The sequence below is a fragment of the Lycorma delicatula genome, chromosome 1, assembly GCF_047948215.1.
Source record: "Lycorma delicatula isolate Av1 chromosome 1, ASM4794821v1, whole genome shotgun sequence".
Lineage (NCBI taxonomy): Eukaryota > Metazoa > Arthropoda > Insecta > Hemiptera > Fulgoridae > Lycorma > Lycorma delicatula.
The window spans coordinates 295934321-295954355 of NC_134455.1; the positions used below are offsets into that span (position 1 = coordinate 295934321).

The window sequence follows — 20035 nt, forward strand, 5'->3', positions numbered from 1 at the left end:
TCATTGTTAAATATGTTAAGTCAACCAGTCAGTCAGCCTTCCAGTAATGAAATGAGAACTTAAATTTGTTTTTTTGAACACTAATTATTTTGGTGCTATATAATTGAACAGCAGATTTATGAAATGTTAGGTGCAGATATGATGACTGATGATAGCATTGTTAAATGATTGGTTGGGATGTTAAAAAAAAGATAAGAAAGTGCACATTGAATCTCCAACTGGATAAATATCTTCGGTGTATATATTTTAGTTTAGAATATCTTAGAAAATTCTCATTGCTACAATTTTGAATACTTTTTAGATTAGTATTACAATCAAATACATCATTCATAAATAATATTAATAAATTGTTTTTAATTAAACATCTCTTTAATTACAAATAAGTAAGTACTATATTTATTTTAAGATGCTGTTATATTTTTCAGACTTTTTCGAATCGGACATTGTCTTTTTGTTCAAATTGTGTAAATGTTAAAGTAATATAAAGTACAATTTAATATATCATTATTAAAACATTAAAATTACACTTACTATCTTTTTTTAATAATTAATCAGGAGGCAGTTACCTAATAACATATCAGGCATATTTACGTTAATTAAAATAAAAATTAGTTGACATATGTCGTTGAACATACATGTTTGTAAATGTGCTATTGGTTTAAAGTGTATTATGAAGTGAGTAAATAAGGAATTGTACAGTAAACATTTTCAATAAATAAAGTAAATTCATGTCATTTGCATTGAATGGAGGAAAACATACATTTTGCAAGAGCATTATATTAATTTCTATAAAGCCACAACATTTACTTGTTAATTTATCTTATTATACACAGTTATATACTAAGTAGTTTTAATACCTCATCAAGACATACTTCTTTTCAGTGACACATTACAAACAATTTTATCACCATGTGGATCAGAAAATGACAGCTACTCATATTAATAGAATTTCTACAAATTTTCAAAAAAGGTCTTTACATACTTAAGTAGTAGTTGATTCTATGGGTGATTAAAAAAATTATATCTTATAATTTGAAGTAAAAAAAAAAATATTTTCAATATTGGTGTTATAAAAATTAGCAGCTTTGTTTTGAGGCAAGTAAAGAAACTGAGTAAAGGAGCATCAGTTAGCGTTGTCAATGATTTTGTTTTAAATTAAGTAAGAATAGTGTTGAATAAATGGTGATAGGTGATGAAATCAAACACATAATGCATCAAACTATAATGAAATGGATATTATAAAGTTAAAAAAGATTTTATGAATGATTGCAATCTGGAGTAAATGCAGGACTGACTTACAGACGACAAGAGCTGTATGTATCCAGCATCTGTTATAACTTAAACATTTGGAATTTTTTATTTCAAGAATTACACCAAGCATTTAATCTCTGCTGAAGGGGTTTCTGTGTCAAAAGTATAAGTTTAAGTAACAACATCGTAGGAGATCTGTAAATTAAAATTAGCTAGTATTATGAAGAGGTCATACTCTGTCATTTTTTATGTCTAGTAAAAAAAAGAAACATATGTTTCTGTAAAAACAATAATTTAATTTTGTTTTTGATACATTTTTAGGTTATTTTTTACTCTACAGATTCCCTATAAGTGTAGGTTGAGGCTGTGGCTTCTGTTTGGTTGTTTTTGTTTATAAATATTAACTTTAGGAATTATTTAATTAGATTGATTAATATAACTTTTTAGAATGTATTTTTCTTATTGATTGTTTGATTTTAGTTGCTTGAGTTTTTATTACATTCAACAACACTTATTATTGCCATGTTAACAAATATCAATGCTGAAATTGTTATGTTCCTAATAAATTATTGTTTTATTACTACCATTAAATTTTTTTTATATTTATTTTTTATTACTATTTTGTTTTTGTTTCAGGAGAAGAACATGCTACTGACATGTCTCCAGATTCTGGAATAAATGAATTGGCTGGACTTACCCCTGAAGAGCAAGAAAAACAAAAACAAGAGTGGTCTGCAGAGCTTGCCAAGGTACTAAGCCTTTTTTCTTTTTATTGTTTCTGTTATAGTAAATCAGCCTAATATTGATTTTTAAGTAATAAAGTTGAAACAAATAAATTCTTTTTATTTTTGCATTCTAATAATGATCAGAGTCTTTTAAAAGCAGATCCATGATATTGAAACATCTGAACTCATGCAATTGGAACCAAAAAACTTTTTTTCAGTGCCTGTAACAAGCCAGACCAGTTAGTTGGTCTGTTACCCCTTTATTATTCTAAAGCTTGCTGCTACTTGTAGATAACACAGGTCAACAAAAAATAATAATTTGGAATCGAGGTAAAAGTATAAATTAGAAAGTATTTTTTATGCTGAAACTTAAAATGAAATCAGCTTTTCTTCATCACCCTCAGATTATTAGTTATGACTTTTTAAAATATTGAGAAACTTTGTAAATAATAGCTTACACAAATAATAATAATTATAATTTAAATTCCTATCTTTATTTTGCAGACATTTACGTTTATCTTAATTTCTTTTTCCTTATTTTTCTTTTGTATTCAGTGAAGTCTTCTCTTTTTATCATCCAGCAGCAGTCACTCATCATAGATTCATCCCATCTGAGCTTGATAACATTGTTCAATCTGCAATATATCTTGGTGAAACCTTTCTCCTTGTTCATCACTGATGTCACCCAAGTTAAAAGAGAAAAAGTCCAAATGATAATGTAAAAAATGAATTTTCAGTGACATTCTGCTGCCTAAATTTTTGTAGTTCACTAAGAGTTCATTTATAATCTGATTATGGTCTTCAGCTTTTTTGTTTTAAGAAAACCAGAAATGTCATCTTTGATTGACTTCCATGGTGCTAGTTCTTTAGGATTCAGTTTGAGGTCAAATATATTTTCATGAATTAATTTTCTTATTTGTGGCCCAATGAATATTCCCTCTTTAATTTGTCATCACTTAATTGTGAAAACACTTCAGCTAAATATTTAAAGCTGTCTCCATCTTTATCTAATGCTTTTACAAAATTCTTCATGAGGCCTAGTTTTATGAGTAGAAATGGTAAAATAATACAATCTGCTTAGACAAGGGGAATATTGACAACATTTTCCTTTCCTGAGGTAAACTGATTTCTTTTTGGCCAGTCTTTACCCACACAGTGGTTTATCTGTAGCCCAACTATTCCACAAACACAAGAAACACATATATTTTTTTAAATCACTCTGCAAACCAAGAAGGACTACCACTTTCAGGTCAGCAATGATTCACCATAAGTGTTCATCATAGCTTTTAAAATTTTTGACATATTTTCATATGTTTCTTTCATTCCTACAGCATCTGCTACCAGTATAGAAGAAAACTTATTTAAGTTATGCACCAACTCTGCTTCAGCTTCTTTTTGATGAGTCTATAAGTAAATGTTGATCATGAATAACATATTCAATGTCCAGTTCAGACAGTAGCCCCCTAACATCATGGTAGGAATAAATTAAACAATCTCTTATAAAGTAATTCAGAAAATTTTCATTTCGATTTCTATTTACTGAAATTTTTGTATCCCTGTTTAATAAATTCCATTCCTTAAGACATGAATGTAGGAGTTCTGCATGTTGTTTTGACAAATACAAGTCACGAATTAGATCACTCAGTTCTGCTTGTGTGATGAGGTGAGGTTCAGTATTTAATTCTTCTGGAATGAAATTAATATCTATTGAAGTTATACCGTACTTCTGTTAAAGTTACCGTATTCATCAGTGAGCCTTCAGGGAAATCAGAGATTTCATTCATAGCTGAATGAACATTTGGGTATGCAATACTGCTTTTATTGTTTGAATTGAAACCAGTAACATCTGCAAAAATAGCATCATCATAATGGTTAGTAGGCTCTCGCCAAATCATAGGTATGCCAAAAGGCAAATGCTCTTTTTTCTTTTTAATCATTGGGATAGTTTAATGTAGCACTTGATGCATACTACATGTTGAGTCCAGGATTTATCTTGGTCTCCTAAGGGACAATCAATGTTCAATAATGTTTCTAAGCAGTTTTCAGCAGATTCAATACTAGTTTTTTGTTGACTTTTCATGGTGAATTCTCCACAAACATAAAAAAATATTTGGAGATTTTTACAAGCCTGATTTTTATTCATTGTAAAATTCAAAATGTTTGAATGAATGAAAGTAAACTGAATTATTACAAAAATACTTAATTATAAAAATAATTAAGTTTTAATTTATAATTACTTAGTCAATAAAAATACATCATACAATTGTTTCACGTTGGAGTGCAATAAAACACAGCGCGAAACACACACACACACACAACTTAACAAATCTTGATGTTCAATAAAATAATACCAAAAGTTGTGTCATAAAATTTTTCACCAAATTTATGGCATCACTTATGAAACAATCCTTATAATACATGTATGATAAAACCACTACCACAACTAAAGAACATAGCAAGTTGTACAAAGAGCTGAACTCATACTGAAGAAAATTTCATCACGTTTAATTACTCATTACTTGACTAACTGGACATGTCTGGCTTGACATGAAATGAGATCATTCGTCTGTTATGTATCAAATGTAGTACTACAGCATGCATCATAATATAAATCAGGTGTGAATAAACAAACACTCTACACATCTCTTGTATTGTTTGAACAATAAATTTAAGGGGTTGTAACTTAAGAATGTTACTTGATGGATTGTTTCAAAATACATATTCAGATTCAGCATATAAAATACTATATAGAACACATACTGCCTTTTCAGTTCCAAATTTTATATTGACTAGTGTAATTAACATACTTGAGTCTGTTACTACAGAATATATTTTTATGAAAAATGTTTAAATTCAATTTTTTTCTCCTATAATTGTATTAGCAATATTTCTTTCAAAAAAGTGTTAAAACTAGAACAGTTTTATAATCATTTGTATAATAATTTGATGATAAGAATTAACTCGGTTGTTTTTATTGAATTTTTAAAAATATTCTATTATCAGGTTGGCATGCAGCTGATTCCCACATTTTCAAAGATTATGTTCAAGAGAATTATAATTAAATTTAGTACATTGTTGGAATTGAATAATGAAATTGTTAAATACATGATACAATACATCTCCATAATTTCTTCAAACCTTTTCAGTTAATTATTCACTATGAGTCATGGCTAAATAATTTTCAAATTTACAGTTACAGTTTTTCCTTTACAAAACTTTTACTCAATTTTTTCCTGTAGGTAAAAATTTTTGAGTTGCTTGTAATTTATAAGGTTGAAATTTTAACTTTGTCAATAAACACACAAGACTTTTAAAAAATTCTCCGTATCTAGCTTGTTTTTAAGTTGAAATATACAGACTGCTCTTCAATGCTTTTTTTACTTGAGTTAATTTCTCTGCTTTTTCACTGTTAGAGGAAATTAATGTCTTAATGTTTATAGTATTATTTTTAGAAATAATACTACCATTATTTTTCAGCTTTCTGACCTTTCTTTTCTTTTCTTTTCCTGTTTAGCCTCTGGAAATTAGCATTCAGGTACTGCTTCAGAGGATGATATGTATGAGTGTAAATGAAGAGTAGTCTTGTTCAGTCTCAGTTCGACGATTTCTGAGATGTGTGGTTAATTGAAACCCAGCCACCAAAGAACACCGGTATCCACAGTCTATTATTCAAATCTATATAAAAATAACTGTCTTTACTAGGACTTGAACACTGGAACTCTCAACTTCCAAATCAGCTGATTTGGGAAGATGCGTTCACCACTAGACCAACCCGATGAGTTTCAGCTTTCTGACCTATTCAAAATTATTTTACACTGACGAACCTCACTGTCCCTCATTGTTGAAGTGACGACTGAGATGTCTCTTGAAATCAATAAAAAACATGAGCTCATCAGAAACGAATGGCTATGTTGGACATATCCCACCCTGTAAAAGTATTAAATAAGGGTATTCTCAAAAATGTCTGTTCAATCGTAACATATTAGCATTTAGTAACACTTATTCAAGAACTTTAATTTTATTTTTTCCTCCTTTTTTAATTAAAATTTGAATGCATTATATACATGAGCTGGAAGTAACACTTAATTAGAAAATAACTTATATTTTATTTAAAATTTCTTTTACTGCAGGCAGTATTTGCAACTGATTGATTAAATGTGGCATTAACAGATGCCACATCTGATGATTAATGCTGTACACATCCAAAAACTGCTACAACTGATGACATCACAAAAATGCACAATGCTATATTAAATTATCTGATATTATAAATATCTTAATAGACCATGTCCATATTTTACACAATGTGTATGGTATGAATATGCTTTCTGCTTATGGTTACCATTTTTCTTAACAGTCGACCAAAAAAAAGCATTTGACTAAATATTTCTCAAAGAGTTTTAGACGTACAGTATTTAAATATGAAACCATACTTTCTTTTACCAAACCTGAAGAAATGGCTCACTGGACAAAGATTTACTTAGATGAAGTCAAAGATGAGACAATTGCTTATTTTGCAGAATTGGATGAATCGCATCATTTTGAAGGTATTAAAAATTGAGCAGTCAGTGGTCTAAATGTATTAAATTGCAAGCTGACTACATTAAAAAAATATTTTTAAAATTTCTAAAAAACTTGTTATTCTTTGTCTGGTGGAGAACTTTCCAATATGATCATACGAGATGCGACAATAAAGTAATGAGATTGATTTTTCTTTGCAAGATGTGGCAACCCTGCAGCTTGTGTAGGCACACCATGTTTGACCTTGGTCTATAAGCTACTTCTAGTCCAAGCGGCACATTGATGCAACTGCTCAGTCGTGAGTTGTGCTGTAATAAGTGAACACATGTCTGTGTCTCTCGTCACAGAAATGAAACCGCAAAATATTGCGCAACCATATGCCATTTCTTTTTGGGTTAAAGTGGGTGAAAACACGACAACAACTTATGGTAAGCTTCAGAAGGCTTTTGAAGAGGAGGTTATGTCAAGAGCTCAAGTTTGTCGGTAGCATAAAATTTTTAGTGAAGGCAGACCGAATGTTGAAGTTGAAGACCACAGTGGACGACCATCAACCTCACGGACAGATGTCAACTTGACCAAGGTGCGTGAAATCGTACGATCTGATCGAAGATTATCTGTGAAAATGATTGCAGAAGATCCCAACATCAATCGAGAAACGGTTCGTCTAATATTAACTGAAGATCTTGGTATGAGAAAGATGTGTGCAAAAATGGTCCCCAAAAATCTCACACAACAGCGAGAAACATGGAAAAATGTGGCAGCCGATCTGTTAGAGCAAACGGAAATCAATCCAGATTTGTTGAGCCGTGTTATCACTGGTGATGAAGGTTGCTTGGTTTTTTCAATACGATCCAGAGACAAAACGCCAAAGTTCGTAATGGTGCTCAAAGGGATCACCCAAACCATAAAAAGCTCGCATGTCAAAGTCAAAAGTGAAATGCATGCTTGTGTGCTTCTTCGATTCCAAGGGAATTGTTCATAAAGAGTGGGTGCCTGCTGGACAAATAGTTAACCAATATTTCTACAAAGAAATTTTAGAAAGACTTCGTAAACAAGTTCTTCGTGTCCGTGCCAACATTGCTGATAATTGGATTCTGCATCACGATAATGCGCCATCCCATACTGCTCTGTCAGTACAGCAATTTTTAACCTCAAAACAAATTTCAGTACTGCCACAGCTACCTTATTCACTAGATATCGCTCCGTGCGACTTTTTTCTATTTCCAAGAGTCAAAATGGCGGTCAAGGGACACAATTTCAAACAACACAAGACGTCCAAAAATCTGTGACGAGGGTCTTTGAGGATATTACAGAAGATGGGTTCCAGAAATGTTACAATCAATGGCAGAAATGTTGGAATAAGTCTATGCAACCAGAGGGGAACTACTTTGAAGGAGACAACACTAAACATGACTAAAACGGTAAGCAACATTTTTTTTCACATCAGTCTCATTATTTTATTGTCGCACCTTGTATGTTTAATATGTAATTTTTTGCCTGAAAAATCTGGATATTAAGATGTATTGAGGAAACAGATGCTCAAACAAAACTTGTCCATATTTGTTTTTAGCTGCATAATATTGGTGTTACATAATGAGTATTGACTAAAAGAAGGTGCTCTAAAATGGCTTATCAAATTATGTTTGACAATACATAGCTGAAGATGTGCCAAACCTACAACTATTCTGCCGAAAAAAGGTAGGACTGTTGCTTGGGAGTGTTTATTACTGGACTAATTGAAAGGTACTATTCAGGCTAAACATCCACTTTCTGGCTAAAAAGAAAGTACTCTTCATCACAATGGTGCACCTTCCTGCTAGATATTTCAAAAAATAATATTATATTTTGAGTTGCCCAAATGAAAATATGTTTCATGATCTGGGGTTTTGAGTAGTTATGGATTGAGCAGGATAGCAGACACATGAGATAATTTATAAATCAACTGTTATTTGATTTATAAAAAAATTCTTTAATGAAAATTTAAATAGAAATTAGTAAGTCTACTTTTAATATTTTGTATAAAGATATTGTTGAAGTTGATTATTTTCATTGTTATGTTTTATATAAAAGTCTTTCAAATTTAGCAAATTGTTGTGCCCAATGTGGTTTCACTTCAATCATTGTTTACTTGATTTAAAATTTATTGGAAATAGTCTTGAATGTAGTTTTATTTTTATTTAGACTGAAGAAAAAATATATTAAAGATAGAATTGCTATAAAAGGGGTGGTGCCGCATATCTTAAATAATAAATGACTTAATATTTTCACATCAGTCTAGTTTAGCAATTTAGTTTTCTCAACCACATTTTAAGTATTTGTGCAAGATTTTCTTAAGTTTTAATGACATTTAGTTGATACAAATTCCCTTTCATGTTAGTGGTTATATATTTTTATTTCTTTTCTACACATTCATTTTTTAACATTTTTAAATTATTTGATAATCTGCTTATGTACGATTCATTGTGACAGGATTGTTGTCATGACTATAATTGATGATTCATGCTTTTATGTAAATACTAGTTATAGTGTCTGATAAATCAAGTTTACTTTGAATGTTTACTACTGTGGACTTGTGTTACCCTTGCTCTATCTTATTCTCCTATGCTTACTTATTTTACTTACTTTATCAGAATGACATTAATTTATGGATTTTGTGTTACATGGTCTAGGAAAATGATCAGTTCTGGCTCTAATTTAGCCGTTTATTTTCGTCATTATTTGTTTATATTTTATTTTATACTATCACAAACATGGCAACACTCAGTTATAGTTGTCACCCTACAATGATGATGAGAAATATGTTTATTACATTAAAAAAATTTACGTGATTGGTCTAATTGGTTTGATATTTGAATCCTCAACACATAAATGGGAGATAGAGATTCCAACATTCACTACATCAGTAACTGCTTGATTTACAATGTATTTACTGCTTGATATATATAATGTATTAAAATATACACCAAAAATGATTTTTTACAGGTCGAAGAAGAAATAGCAACTTTGAGACACGTACTCGCAGCTAAAGTGAAGATATCTCAAGAACTTAAACGGAAACTTGGATTTAGTGTCTGGAAAGAATTTCAAGATGACATGTCTCAGGGTATTAAAAATGTCAAGGAGTCTAATGTGTATGTAATTTTTGCTTTTATTAATTATTTCTGTGTAATTTTTATAGAAGTTTTTAATAAGAGTAGACAAACTTTGTAAAAATTGTATTATGTTGATTAGTACATTCCTTGTACAGTAAATTTGCTGCTCTCTGATGCTTTTATTTCCTGATTATGTGCATGTATATAGTTTTTAAGTTATTTGGTTAATATTTCATGATTAATCCTTTAGAAATATTTATATGATCTTCATTAAAAATAAAATTATTAGCAAATCCTTTGAATCAGTAGAATTTGTTTTGAACCATCTAAATATTTAATAAATATAATGAATCTGAATAGAACCAAACAAAATAAAAATTTGGTTTTGGCTTTTCTTATTTAAAATTAAATAGTAAGTTGAAATAAGTACAGTTAAAAATAAGGATTCATTCATATTCAATTGAAGATAATTCACTCCAAACTTGAATATAATTAACTTTTTGTGAGATTTACACAAAAGATGAATAATTTTTTTTGTGCAACTTAAATATTTACAAGATCCTAGTGGTTCATGAATAAGTTAGTAACTTGTTTAACTTTAAAATATTTATTTTTATAAAAGAAATAGACAAGAGAAACACATAAAAAGTATTAACTATTTTTTACATTTTGTAAATTATTAATCTGTGATAAAATTAATATGTAAGAAAAACTGTAAAAAAATTGCTGTTATTGTACCTTTAATTTTTTTCCCAACTATAGAAATATTAGGGATTTACCTGCGTGTATTTTTGTGGATGTTTGTGAATTTCTATACTGATTGTAGAAGACCACACCTTTTGCATGCCTTGCCAAATCTGTTTTCATTTAGTTAGCAAATTAATTATTTTGAACCTACATGTTTTTAGTTAACGTTTGCTGCCATAAAGTGCACCAGTGTTCCTGAGGTCAGAATTATGATCAGTTCATGTATTCACATTGTTACCTTACTCACATCTAAACATTATTTACTGTACTTTTTTATGTTATGGCAGTTAAATTTCAATTTTTACTGGAAAAATACAGAAGCAACTGTACTCTGGTTCGTTTCTTTACAATTATTTTAAGTTACTAATACCCACCAATGGTGGTTTTCCCTTATGGCTTCTGTAGAACATTTTTTTTTATATTTCTGGCAACCAGCTTATTAATTATCATTGCATATGAGATTATGGTAAAATCTCTCCCTATTTATATAAATACCATAAAATATCTCCAAGTTTGTAACAAAATTGTATAATTCCAGTTTATTTTATTATGTATAAAATGTGTATAACACATTAAATAAAATAATCATATCATGTACTGTTTTTGTATTACATGTGTTGTTCAAATGTTTCTCATTGTCAGATTTTAATTTTCATTTGAAACTTAGTTTTAATTATCAGTAAATTTTACTTATGACTTTGGAAAATATGCACTTAAGTTTGATTAATGTATTTCATTGTGTTTCATAATCTTCTATTGTAATAAATAATTATCCATATTAAAGAACTTTCTTATTACATTTTGCTCTCCCAGGTCCCTAATATATTTTAAATTACATTGTTAATTTACCTCTTATCTAGCTAAAAATTATGTAATTCATTTTTAATGTATTTGCATATTTTCATTCAACAGATTTAAATAAAAATTTGTTTATTTGAATTTAATGTGATCAGAACTTATTTTGCTAAATGAAAATTCAGATGATCTGGAAATTTATAAAAATTTGATATAAAATACATCGATTTTAATTAATAAAAAATTATAAACAATACTTTTATATCATTTTCTCACATTTTTTTTTTTTTTTAAGTTCAGAAAAAAATTAATGTAAACATGTATATTTTTTAAGACTTTCAAAGTATTACTTTGTTTGAGGCATAAAGAGCATTTCCATGATAAATGATCTCAAAGCTATACAATAATCAGAAGGTTGAACACTGATGTAGCATCTTGTTGCTCTAAACATGTGAGTATTCAAGCTTACTTTGGTATGAGGTTTTTACTGTACAAATTTTCCCTATCATGAAAATATAGTATAATTCCTCATAGCACAAATTTTCAGTTTTAATAGTTGTAGCTTCCCCATAAAGTTTTAATCCCTGTAGTAATTCTTTTTCAATGAATTTGTGCTCTTTCTTAATTATACACTCCATTTCCATTGAGTATAGTAATCCATTTACAGTCATCAGTGAATCCTAATAACCATTGTATGCAGGTGACAAAGGTACATTATTGTACTGCTTACTTCATATAACACGTTTTATTTCTTGTGACATTGCAATAATTAGCATAATTTAACCTTAGTAATGGTAATATATTACCTGATAAATTTTATAGAAACTCATTACAGTATAAATCATTAGGGATTAATTATCTGCTTCAGTAGATTAAAAAGAGACATCTATTTTTTCTATCAGTTAATTACCAGTAAATGAATAATTTCAAAGATTAAACTTTTGAATATAAGTAAAGCTTTAGACTGAATGAAATAGGATCATTACATTAGTGATAGATAGATACTTTTATAGATATCCATGCAACAATTCAACTTCTCATTCAGTGTAATTTAGCTAAAATGGAAATAAAAACACATTTTTTTAAGATTTAAAAGTAAATGCCATGATAAGTAGTAATATCACAGAACAGTCATCAACAGTAAAGTTGTATTGAGTGTGGAAATATTTTCTGTTCTACTGAACAAGATTTTTATATTAGGTGTGCAGAAGAAATTAAGGAGCAGATACCTATTGAGTATGTTTTAAAATCCTGCAGTTAAAAACTAATTTTCATTAATTATTAATAAATTTGAAATGGACAGATTACAAAAGAATTTTAGGTATTCATAATGTAATATGAATGAAATAAGTCTGTTTGTGGAAGGCCATTGAATTACATTATTTGAATGCATACTGTTTTATGTTGGGTCAAAGTTCATGGAGAAGTTATTATTACTACTATAATGTCCAGGAGAATTTTTTTACTCCATAGACATTCTTTCCCTCACTGATAATAAATAGGTAATTTATGGGGTTAAGGATTCGATTTTATTATTTCTGACTCGTCTATTTTCCAGAATTTTTTATGACTTTTCAGAAATGTCCTAGACTTATACTTGATTTATACAGGCAGGTTGATTCAGGAGAAAAGGTAAATAATTCTAGATCTTCAAATAAGGAAAAAGGTTTTTACAAGCATATGTCTGCAAATGCTGTTATCAAGTTACAGTTTGCAAAAAATTTCACCCAGATTTCAGTAACCTTGGTGAAATGAGGTCATATTGAAATTTTTAAAGCTTTATGTAAGGAGTAAACTTAATGTAAGTTAACCTGAAAAATCAAATAAAATAGGTCCCAGACTGTTTTTTCTATAGTTTTCATGATATCCAAGTAAAATAGAAAAATTCAGTGGCAAAGAACAAGTTTTGTTTGGTTTGAAATACAATAACTGTATAAAATGACTAATAAATGCTTAAATTTAATTATTGAAACTAGTAGAGAATTTTATTTTGATAAAATTGGTCTGAAAACAAGAAAAAAATTTATTTATTTTTTATTAAAAACAAAACTTAACAGAAAAATTTGTAAAAATTAAAAACAGCCAACCGAAGTATCCCAGATGTTTGTTCCTAACCGTAAAGTATTTTATAGCATTTTCAGTAATCTTTGTGAGAATGTTACACTTCCCAGCGCTCACGTTTCATCTGAATGTTAACCGGTGGTGATGAAAGGGAAAACATTTTTCAAATGGATTATCGTGTTCAGAAAGTTCAACACCTCCAGCTTGGTAACCATACCAGAACAACTGCAGTTTTGTCAATGGATTAACAATAATTACCATGTAATTTCATTCATTGACTTTTCAGACCGAGTTAATTTTACCTTTTTTGCAATTGTACCAGGTGGAGACCGGACCCGCTTTTAAAGTTTAACTCAGTCCCCATATACTACACAAAGTTCACATCCCAACCCCATAGGGGAAGACACCCACCTTATGATGCTTCCGGTCGCCACCCCCCTGTTCCTAGCCCTGGTGGGTTTTAACAGGAGTCATCTTTCACCCTCTAACGTTTTACATCTCATAGTAGTAAGCCAGGCCTCGTTGGGATCCCACCCAACTAACTTAGTTCACGGAAGCACATATCCCTTGCGTAGTTCTATAATTTGTGTAAATGTCTGATAATATTTGAAGAATTTGAATAAATAACATACCACAAAAAATGTTGAATTTATTCCTAGTCCCTTTAGTGAACTCAACTTTCAGTTCATACCCCTGACTTGGTTTCATTTATGGACTCTGGTCTAGTCTACCAAGGAGAGGCGGACAGACCTCCTATTCCCACTCAGCTCAATTGTAGAGTCCCATGTGACATTTACTTTCACTAACTACCATTTTCGAGATGGTGTTACACCTCACGGCTGAATGGGAATCCATGCCCTCGGCAGTGCAGTTACCATCCCACTGACAGTGATGCTTGTGCATTCAAAATTGCCCTCGTCAAAACGATGCTACATCTCACGGCTACATGGTTACCCAGACCCTCGGCAATGCATTCATCAACAACTAAAGGCATAAAGTTTTGTGCCTTTTGCTGATAATTTTTTGTGTGAAGGAAACTAATGATAACGTGCACTTCAGTCAGCAGGATTTTCTATTACAACAGCCATTTAAATGAGATTTGTACATGAACAAGCAAGCAAACGAAATTTCCAGTAGTGCTACTAGAACTGTACTGAAACAGGCTATCCAACAGGGCAAAGATAGAATCACTTATAACACCTTATAATTTCTTCAAAATATTGTATATACTTCAAAACTAGAAAAATTGTTTTTCATCATTGAAGTTTTCTATTTTATGTGGGATATCATTGGAGATACAGTTCTGGAAACTGATTTATTTGATTTTATAGATTTACATACATAAGAAACCATCAAGTTTACCCCCATTACTTACCGCCTTAAAAATTTCAGTATGACCTCATTCACCAGGGACTGAAATCCAGGTAAAATATTTCACTAGTTGTAACTCAGTAACAAAGCATTTTCAGACATATGTTTGTATAAACCTTTTCCTTACTTCAAGCTCTAGAATCGGTTCCCAAATTATTTCCCTTTCCCCCTGAGTCACCTATACATATTTTATTTTTAGTAACTCATTAATAATAGGTTATCTGTTGACTGGTTTTGAAAAACGTTTTAGTTAATGGAAGTTAAGATTTAATTTTTTTTACATCTGGATCTTTTGATGCCACTAAGGAAACAAATGCAGTAATTTTTTTCTGTATAAAACAAAAATTCCATTCTAATAATTATAACTTTTTACACAAAGATATTTTAATAAACAGTTTTTTACTTAATCAATTAGGATCCCAAAATTTCAATGTGAAGCTGCAATAGAAATATAGATGTATAGAATGCTGTTTTTTCTTAGTCTACATGAATCGATCATGTAATTAATAGTACAGTAATCCCTTGCTATTGACGGTTTTACTTATTCACAGTTGCCTCACCCAATTTTTTAAAGAGTGAATTTTGCTAATGTAGCTACAAACAAATTGATAAATTTAAAAATTATAAAATAATTTACCAGTTTTATGGAAATCAAAACGAAAAGGTTTGGGTAACAGCATCCCTTTTTATTCAGTGGTTTCATTTTTTTGCGAAACTTTGTGAACTTTATCTGAAAACAAAGTCTTTGCCATTTAAAGTTTTTCTTTTAATTGATAATGCTCCAGGACATCCAGGAGAAGTAAGATTTTTTCCTAATGTAGAAGTGTTATTTCTACCACCAAATACATCATCTCTAATTCAACCTTTGCATCAAGGGATCATCGCTGCTTTCAAAGCTTATTATCTGCAGCGGACTTTAGTGGATAAGTGATAAGTGAATCAGAGGTGTATACAATGATTATGAGTAAGTGGTGGAAAAATTACACCATTGCAGATTGCATTGAAAACATTAAAGAGTCAGTTGATGAAATTAAACCATCAGCTGATCGCTGATCGTATTGATCATACATGGTGGCAGAATTTATGGCCTGACATTGTTAAGAGAAAATGAAAACTGAAAAAACAAAGAAAACAAAAGTGGTGATAAAATTGTAAACAATATTGTGCAAATAGCACATAAAATTAAAGGTGAAGATTTCAATGAAATTGACACGTCAGATGTTCAGGAGCTGATGCACTGTGACAAGGAAAACTCACAGAAGAAGAACTTGAAGAGCTGATAACACACACAGCCTTTTTACCTATTCCGGAAGACAAAAGGAAGACTAAGTTACAAGTGAATTAACTAAACTTAAAATACTTTAATTTAGTACATAAATAAACATAAAATACACAGTTAATGCTGTTTCTGTGATAGTACAATTTCAACATTGCATTACTTTATTAAAGCAAGTGAATTTACATATATTTAATGGTGTTGTTGTATGCCCTTTCAAATGTTTAAAAATAATTACTAATGATCAGTTTTAATATGACAGCCATATTAAAAAATTCCTATTTTACCTCTTAATAGGAAAATTTTTTGTTGTGAAATCATTATTTGTTTTAATAAAACTATGTACTTTATACTTATTTCTTTGTCTTATGTCTTTGTCTTATTTTAAATTAACTACATGGAAATGGAGTTTTAGAAAAAAAGAATAATTTTCAGTAAAACGGCTGACTAAATTGTCAGGTAAAGTTATAAAAATATATATATATTATTATTTAGATAGTCAGAAAAATGAAAATTTCCTACAATTGTATAGAACAGAAATAGGTTCTTTTTTTATTAACTGCCATATTGAAAACAGACAATCATAAGTTTTTATAAAAAATACTTAAACATGGAGAACTGTTAAATACCTATAAGCATTAAGTGTTTATGCCATCTCTTAATAAAATTATGGAACATGAAATTACTCTACTGGGGAATCTAACTATATCTTTATTTATATCCATTATTTACCATAATTCCTACAGGTCCCTTCAAATAAACAGCAGCTTACAACAATAATGGAGCAAATAAGAAATAATACAGTATAGAATTCAACTTTTTCCATCAAATGCTTTGTAAAATACAACTAATACAATACTTTAAAATACAACAGAGGCCTTTTCTTTCATGAGTAATGCTGTAGCTAAATTATGTACATATCTATGCTGCTAAATCTTTTATAAATGGTGCTTAGTTTGAGATTTAGTGAAAATATGAGGTCTGTTCAAAAAAGTATTCGACCTTATAATACTTATTGTTTATTGTTCACTAGTTGAAAACAGATTCCAATGTACACATTAGTAATATATATATATATATGTGTGTGTGTGTGTGTGTGTATGTATATATATATATATATTTATAATGCGTGCGGCAAAACTTGGTCGAGTGTAGCACTTATACTTATTGCCTATGCATGTTTTATAGTTCTCAACAGTCAACAGCCATTGTGTTTGCTAGAATAACCGGTTCTTGTCACATTTTTATTTGCGTAATGACGGAATACATTGAACTATGTTACTCCATCAGGTTCTGTTAAAAGATTGCTGATATCTGGTGTAAGAGTAAGCAGGCTTTCAGGAATGAAGCATTGGCGGTTACATAAACTAAAGAGTGTATTACAGTTTTCAGAATGATCAAACTTCAGTTTAGAGTAACCAATGTACCAGTAGCCCACTAATAAGCCGAAATCCAAATGACATTTACAGCACATGTAGTTTGATAATGAAATATTGTCAGCTGCCCATCTGAGAAATTAAAAGTGATATTTGGGATCAGTGATTGAACCATGACTTTCTAGTGTATTTATGTATATGTACTAAGAGGCTGTGAGATTTATACCAAAGCTGCTTTTTCTTGGAAGAAAAAGATTGATTTTGATGTTGCACAGAACATGCTAGAGTGCACCAATGATGATTCCAACTTTATTAAACCCATGGCAGAAGAAACCAAAACAAATGAGGAGCAAGGTGAAAGTAATGCTGACTGATTTTTTCAGCTACCTTTAAGTTGTATATCATAAATACAGAAGGCCAAACTCAACAGTGAGATTCTAAAGATCCAAAAATTCTGCATTGTCTTCATGATGTAATTCGACACAAGAAATCAGACCTATGGATTCGCACAATTGACAGTTGCATCACAATAACACATCTGCCCATTTGTCACATATAATCCAGAGATTTCTTGGGCAAGAAAGGAATGCCATGCTCCTTATTCACCAAATATAGCTCGACATGTTTTTTTCTTCTCTAAGCCGGAAGTGCCAATGAAAGGACATAATAACAAATAGGATAGCACATCCAGTAGCCTTTGCAAAAGAAAACTACAAAAATATTTCCAGTAATAGAAGAAATAGCAAGTTAAGCATATGCACTCCAAAGGAAACTTATTATTTCGAAGGCAACTAGGATTCGAAGCCATTAGCTGTGCTAGTAGCTGTTGCTTATTTGTTTACAGATACTTTTTAAACAGACCTCATACTCTAATGTAGAAAAAATTCATAGTTTTTTTAAGAAGTATATGGTTCTTTTAATATATGTAAGAACTTTTGATATATTTTCAAAAAGAGGATTTTCTTCGCAGATTTAAAGTTACTAAAGGCGTGGTTTTTTTAATGTAGTATGTGTTTTGAAAGGTTTGATTGCAAACAGTAAAGGGTTTTGTGTTGCATCTCACCTATGACTATGAAATTTTTATCCAATTTTATTAGAAAAATTATTTTGTATTATATGCAAGGATGTATATAGATTTAGTTTTATTGTCTTTAATGGATGAAGTCTCATCATCGGCATCTTCCTAAAAAAAATTTTACTTTCTATTTTATTGCTTGTGATTTCATTTTATTATTTTCTTTTACAAGTAGTTTTTTTTTTTTTTAAGTTGCTCAGATATCATTTTCTGTTTAGTTACCAGAATGTAGAAGAGAAATTTGGTCAGTTTGGAAGGGCGGTTACAGAAGCCCCCATGTAAGTCATTTGTTTTTAGATATTTATGCATGTTAACACATCTCTTATGAAATACATTTGTATGTATAAGTTGAATATGTGTGTGCATATATTTACACATTTATTTTTATTAATATCATGGTAATTACAGTGATCCCTCATTTAATGATGGTTTCACAATAAACTTAATCTGTCTTATGATTAACAATGTGCGTGAACAAGAAAAATGGTAAAATGTTTTGGCAATCTGTATTATAAGAATATACCATAGATTAAAGACAAAATTTCTTTGTTCTATTAAAGGGGTTATTTCACTGCTGCTAAAAAAAAAACAAGAGGTCATGTTCTTACCTCTTTGAAGTTAACCCTGAAAGTGGCAGTATTATATAAGTAAACTTATAGTGCTTATTAAATTTTATCTACATTTTTTAACTTTCTAATTTAATTTGGGTGTAAGGATAAGTTAGTAACATTACGTATTATTCTGAATATAATTTCTTGAATTGTCCATTTAATAATAATTATTTAAATTCACTATCAAACATAGAATTGAAAAAGTTAAAATAAAGGAAATGTTAATATGGGAAAACAGAAATTTATCTTTGGAATTAAAAAGAAAGCTAGAACGAAGAAGCTTATTCCCCTGCTGCTTAAGCTGTGTAATACAATGTTTTACAGCAGAAAAAGTGCATTAAGTTGCTGCTTTATCCTATCTGGCCAATTTTTTCTGGTAGCCGCAATACACATAAACTGTCACCTTCAAAAAGACATCCTGCTGTACAAAATGTATATTGATAGCAGAGTGTTCCATTAAAATTAAATTAGTGAAAAACATACTTTGAAATCTAATGATATTCTTTAGAACTTCTAATATTTTAAGTATTATAAATTATTCAAATTTTATTTCTCCAACAGTTTTATTTAGGATCATATCAAATTCGTTGGTAAAACAACAGTTATTGCCTCCATCATCTAACACTGAGTTAAATATGGTTCATCTCAAGATCATATTTTGAGAGATTACTATTTGTAATTTTGAAAACTAAACTTTTTCCTCTAAAATCATACCCAATATCTAAAAATCTGTTGTAAATTAACAAAGGCATTACATTTTATGTATTTTTTACTATGTACGGATACAGTTTCTTTTCATTATTCATAGTCTCTACCTGGTAATGCATAAGTTTTTTTGTGAATTTCCTAGTTTGAGTATTTGGATAGTTTCTTAACTAAATTTAAATATAATCTAGAGTAAACTGTAACTATTCAGATTTACCCTCACAAGAAGTTTTTTTGTTCATATTGACAATCATGTGTTTATTTTGAATTATACTGCATGTTAATATTTCAGTTTTAGATTGTTAGTGATATTTATTTATTAAGCACGATTGATTTATTTATTATGTTCACATATTCATTATTCTTGCTTGTGTTTAATTAACATCGAGTAGTACAGGACAGTAAGTACAGCATTTAAATCTCATTATT

General features: G+C 29.8%; 1 protein-coding gene across 4 annotated transcripts in view; it reads left to right on the forward strand.

Moving 5' to 3' along the window:
- The window catches only part of LOC142333169 (tumor protein D54), a 132673-nt gene that overhangs the window by 85881 nt on the left and 26757 nt on the right, over positions 1–20035 (forward strand). For 3 of the 4 annotated variants that reach the window (XM_075380144.1, XM_075380126.1, XM_075380118.1), the window contains exons 3-5: positions 1888–2000; positions 9480–9628; positions 18509–18568. In XM_075380144.1, coding sequence (XP_075236259.1) covers positions 1888–2000; positions 9480–9628; positions 18509–18568 — 322 coding nt within the window. The remainder of the gene's footprint in view (positions 1–1887; positions 2001–9479; positions 9629–18508; positions 18569–20035) is intronic. The other variant, XM_075380134.1, reaches the window with a different exon arrangement.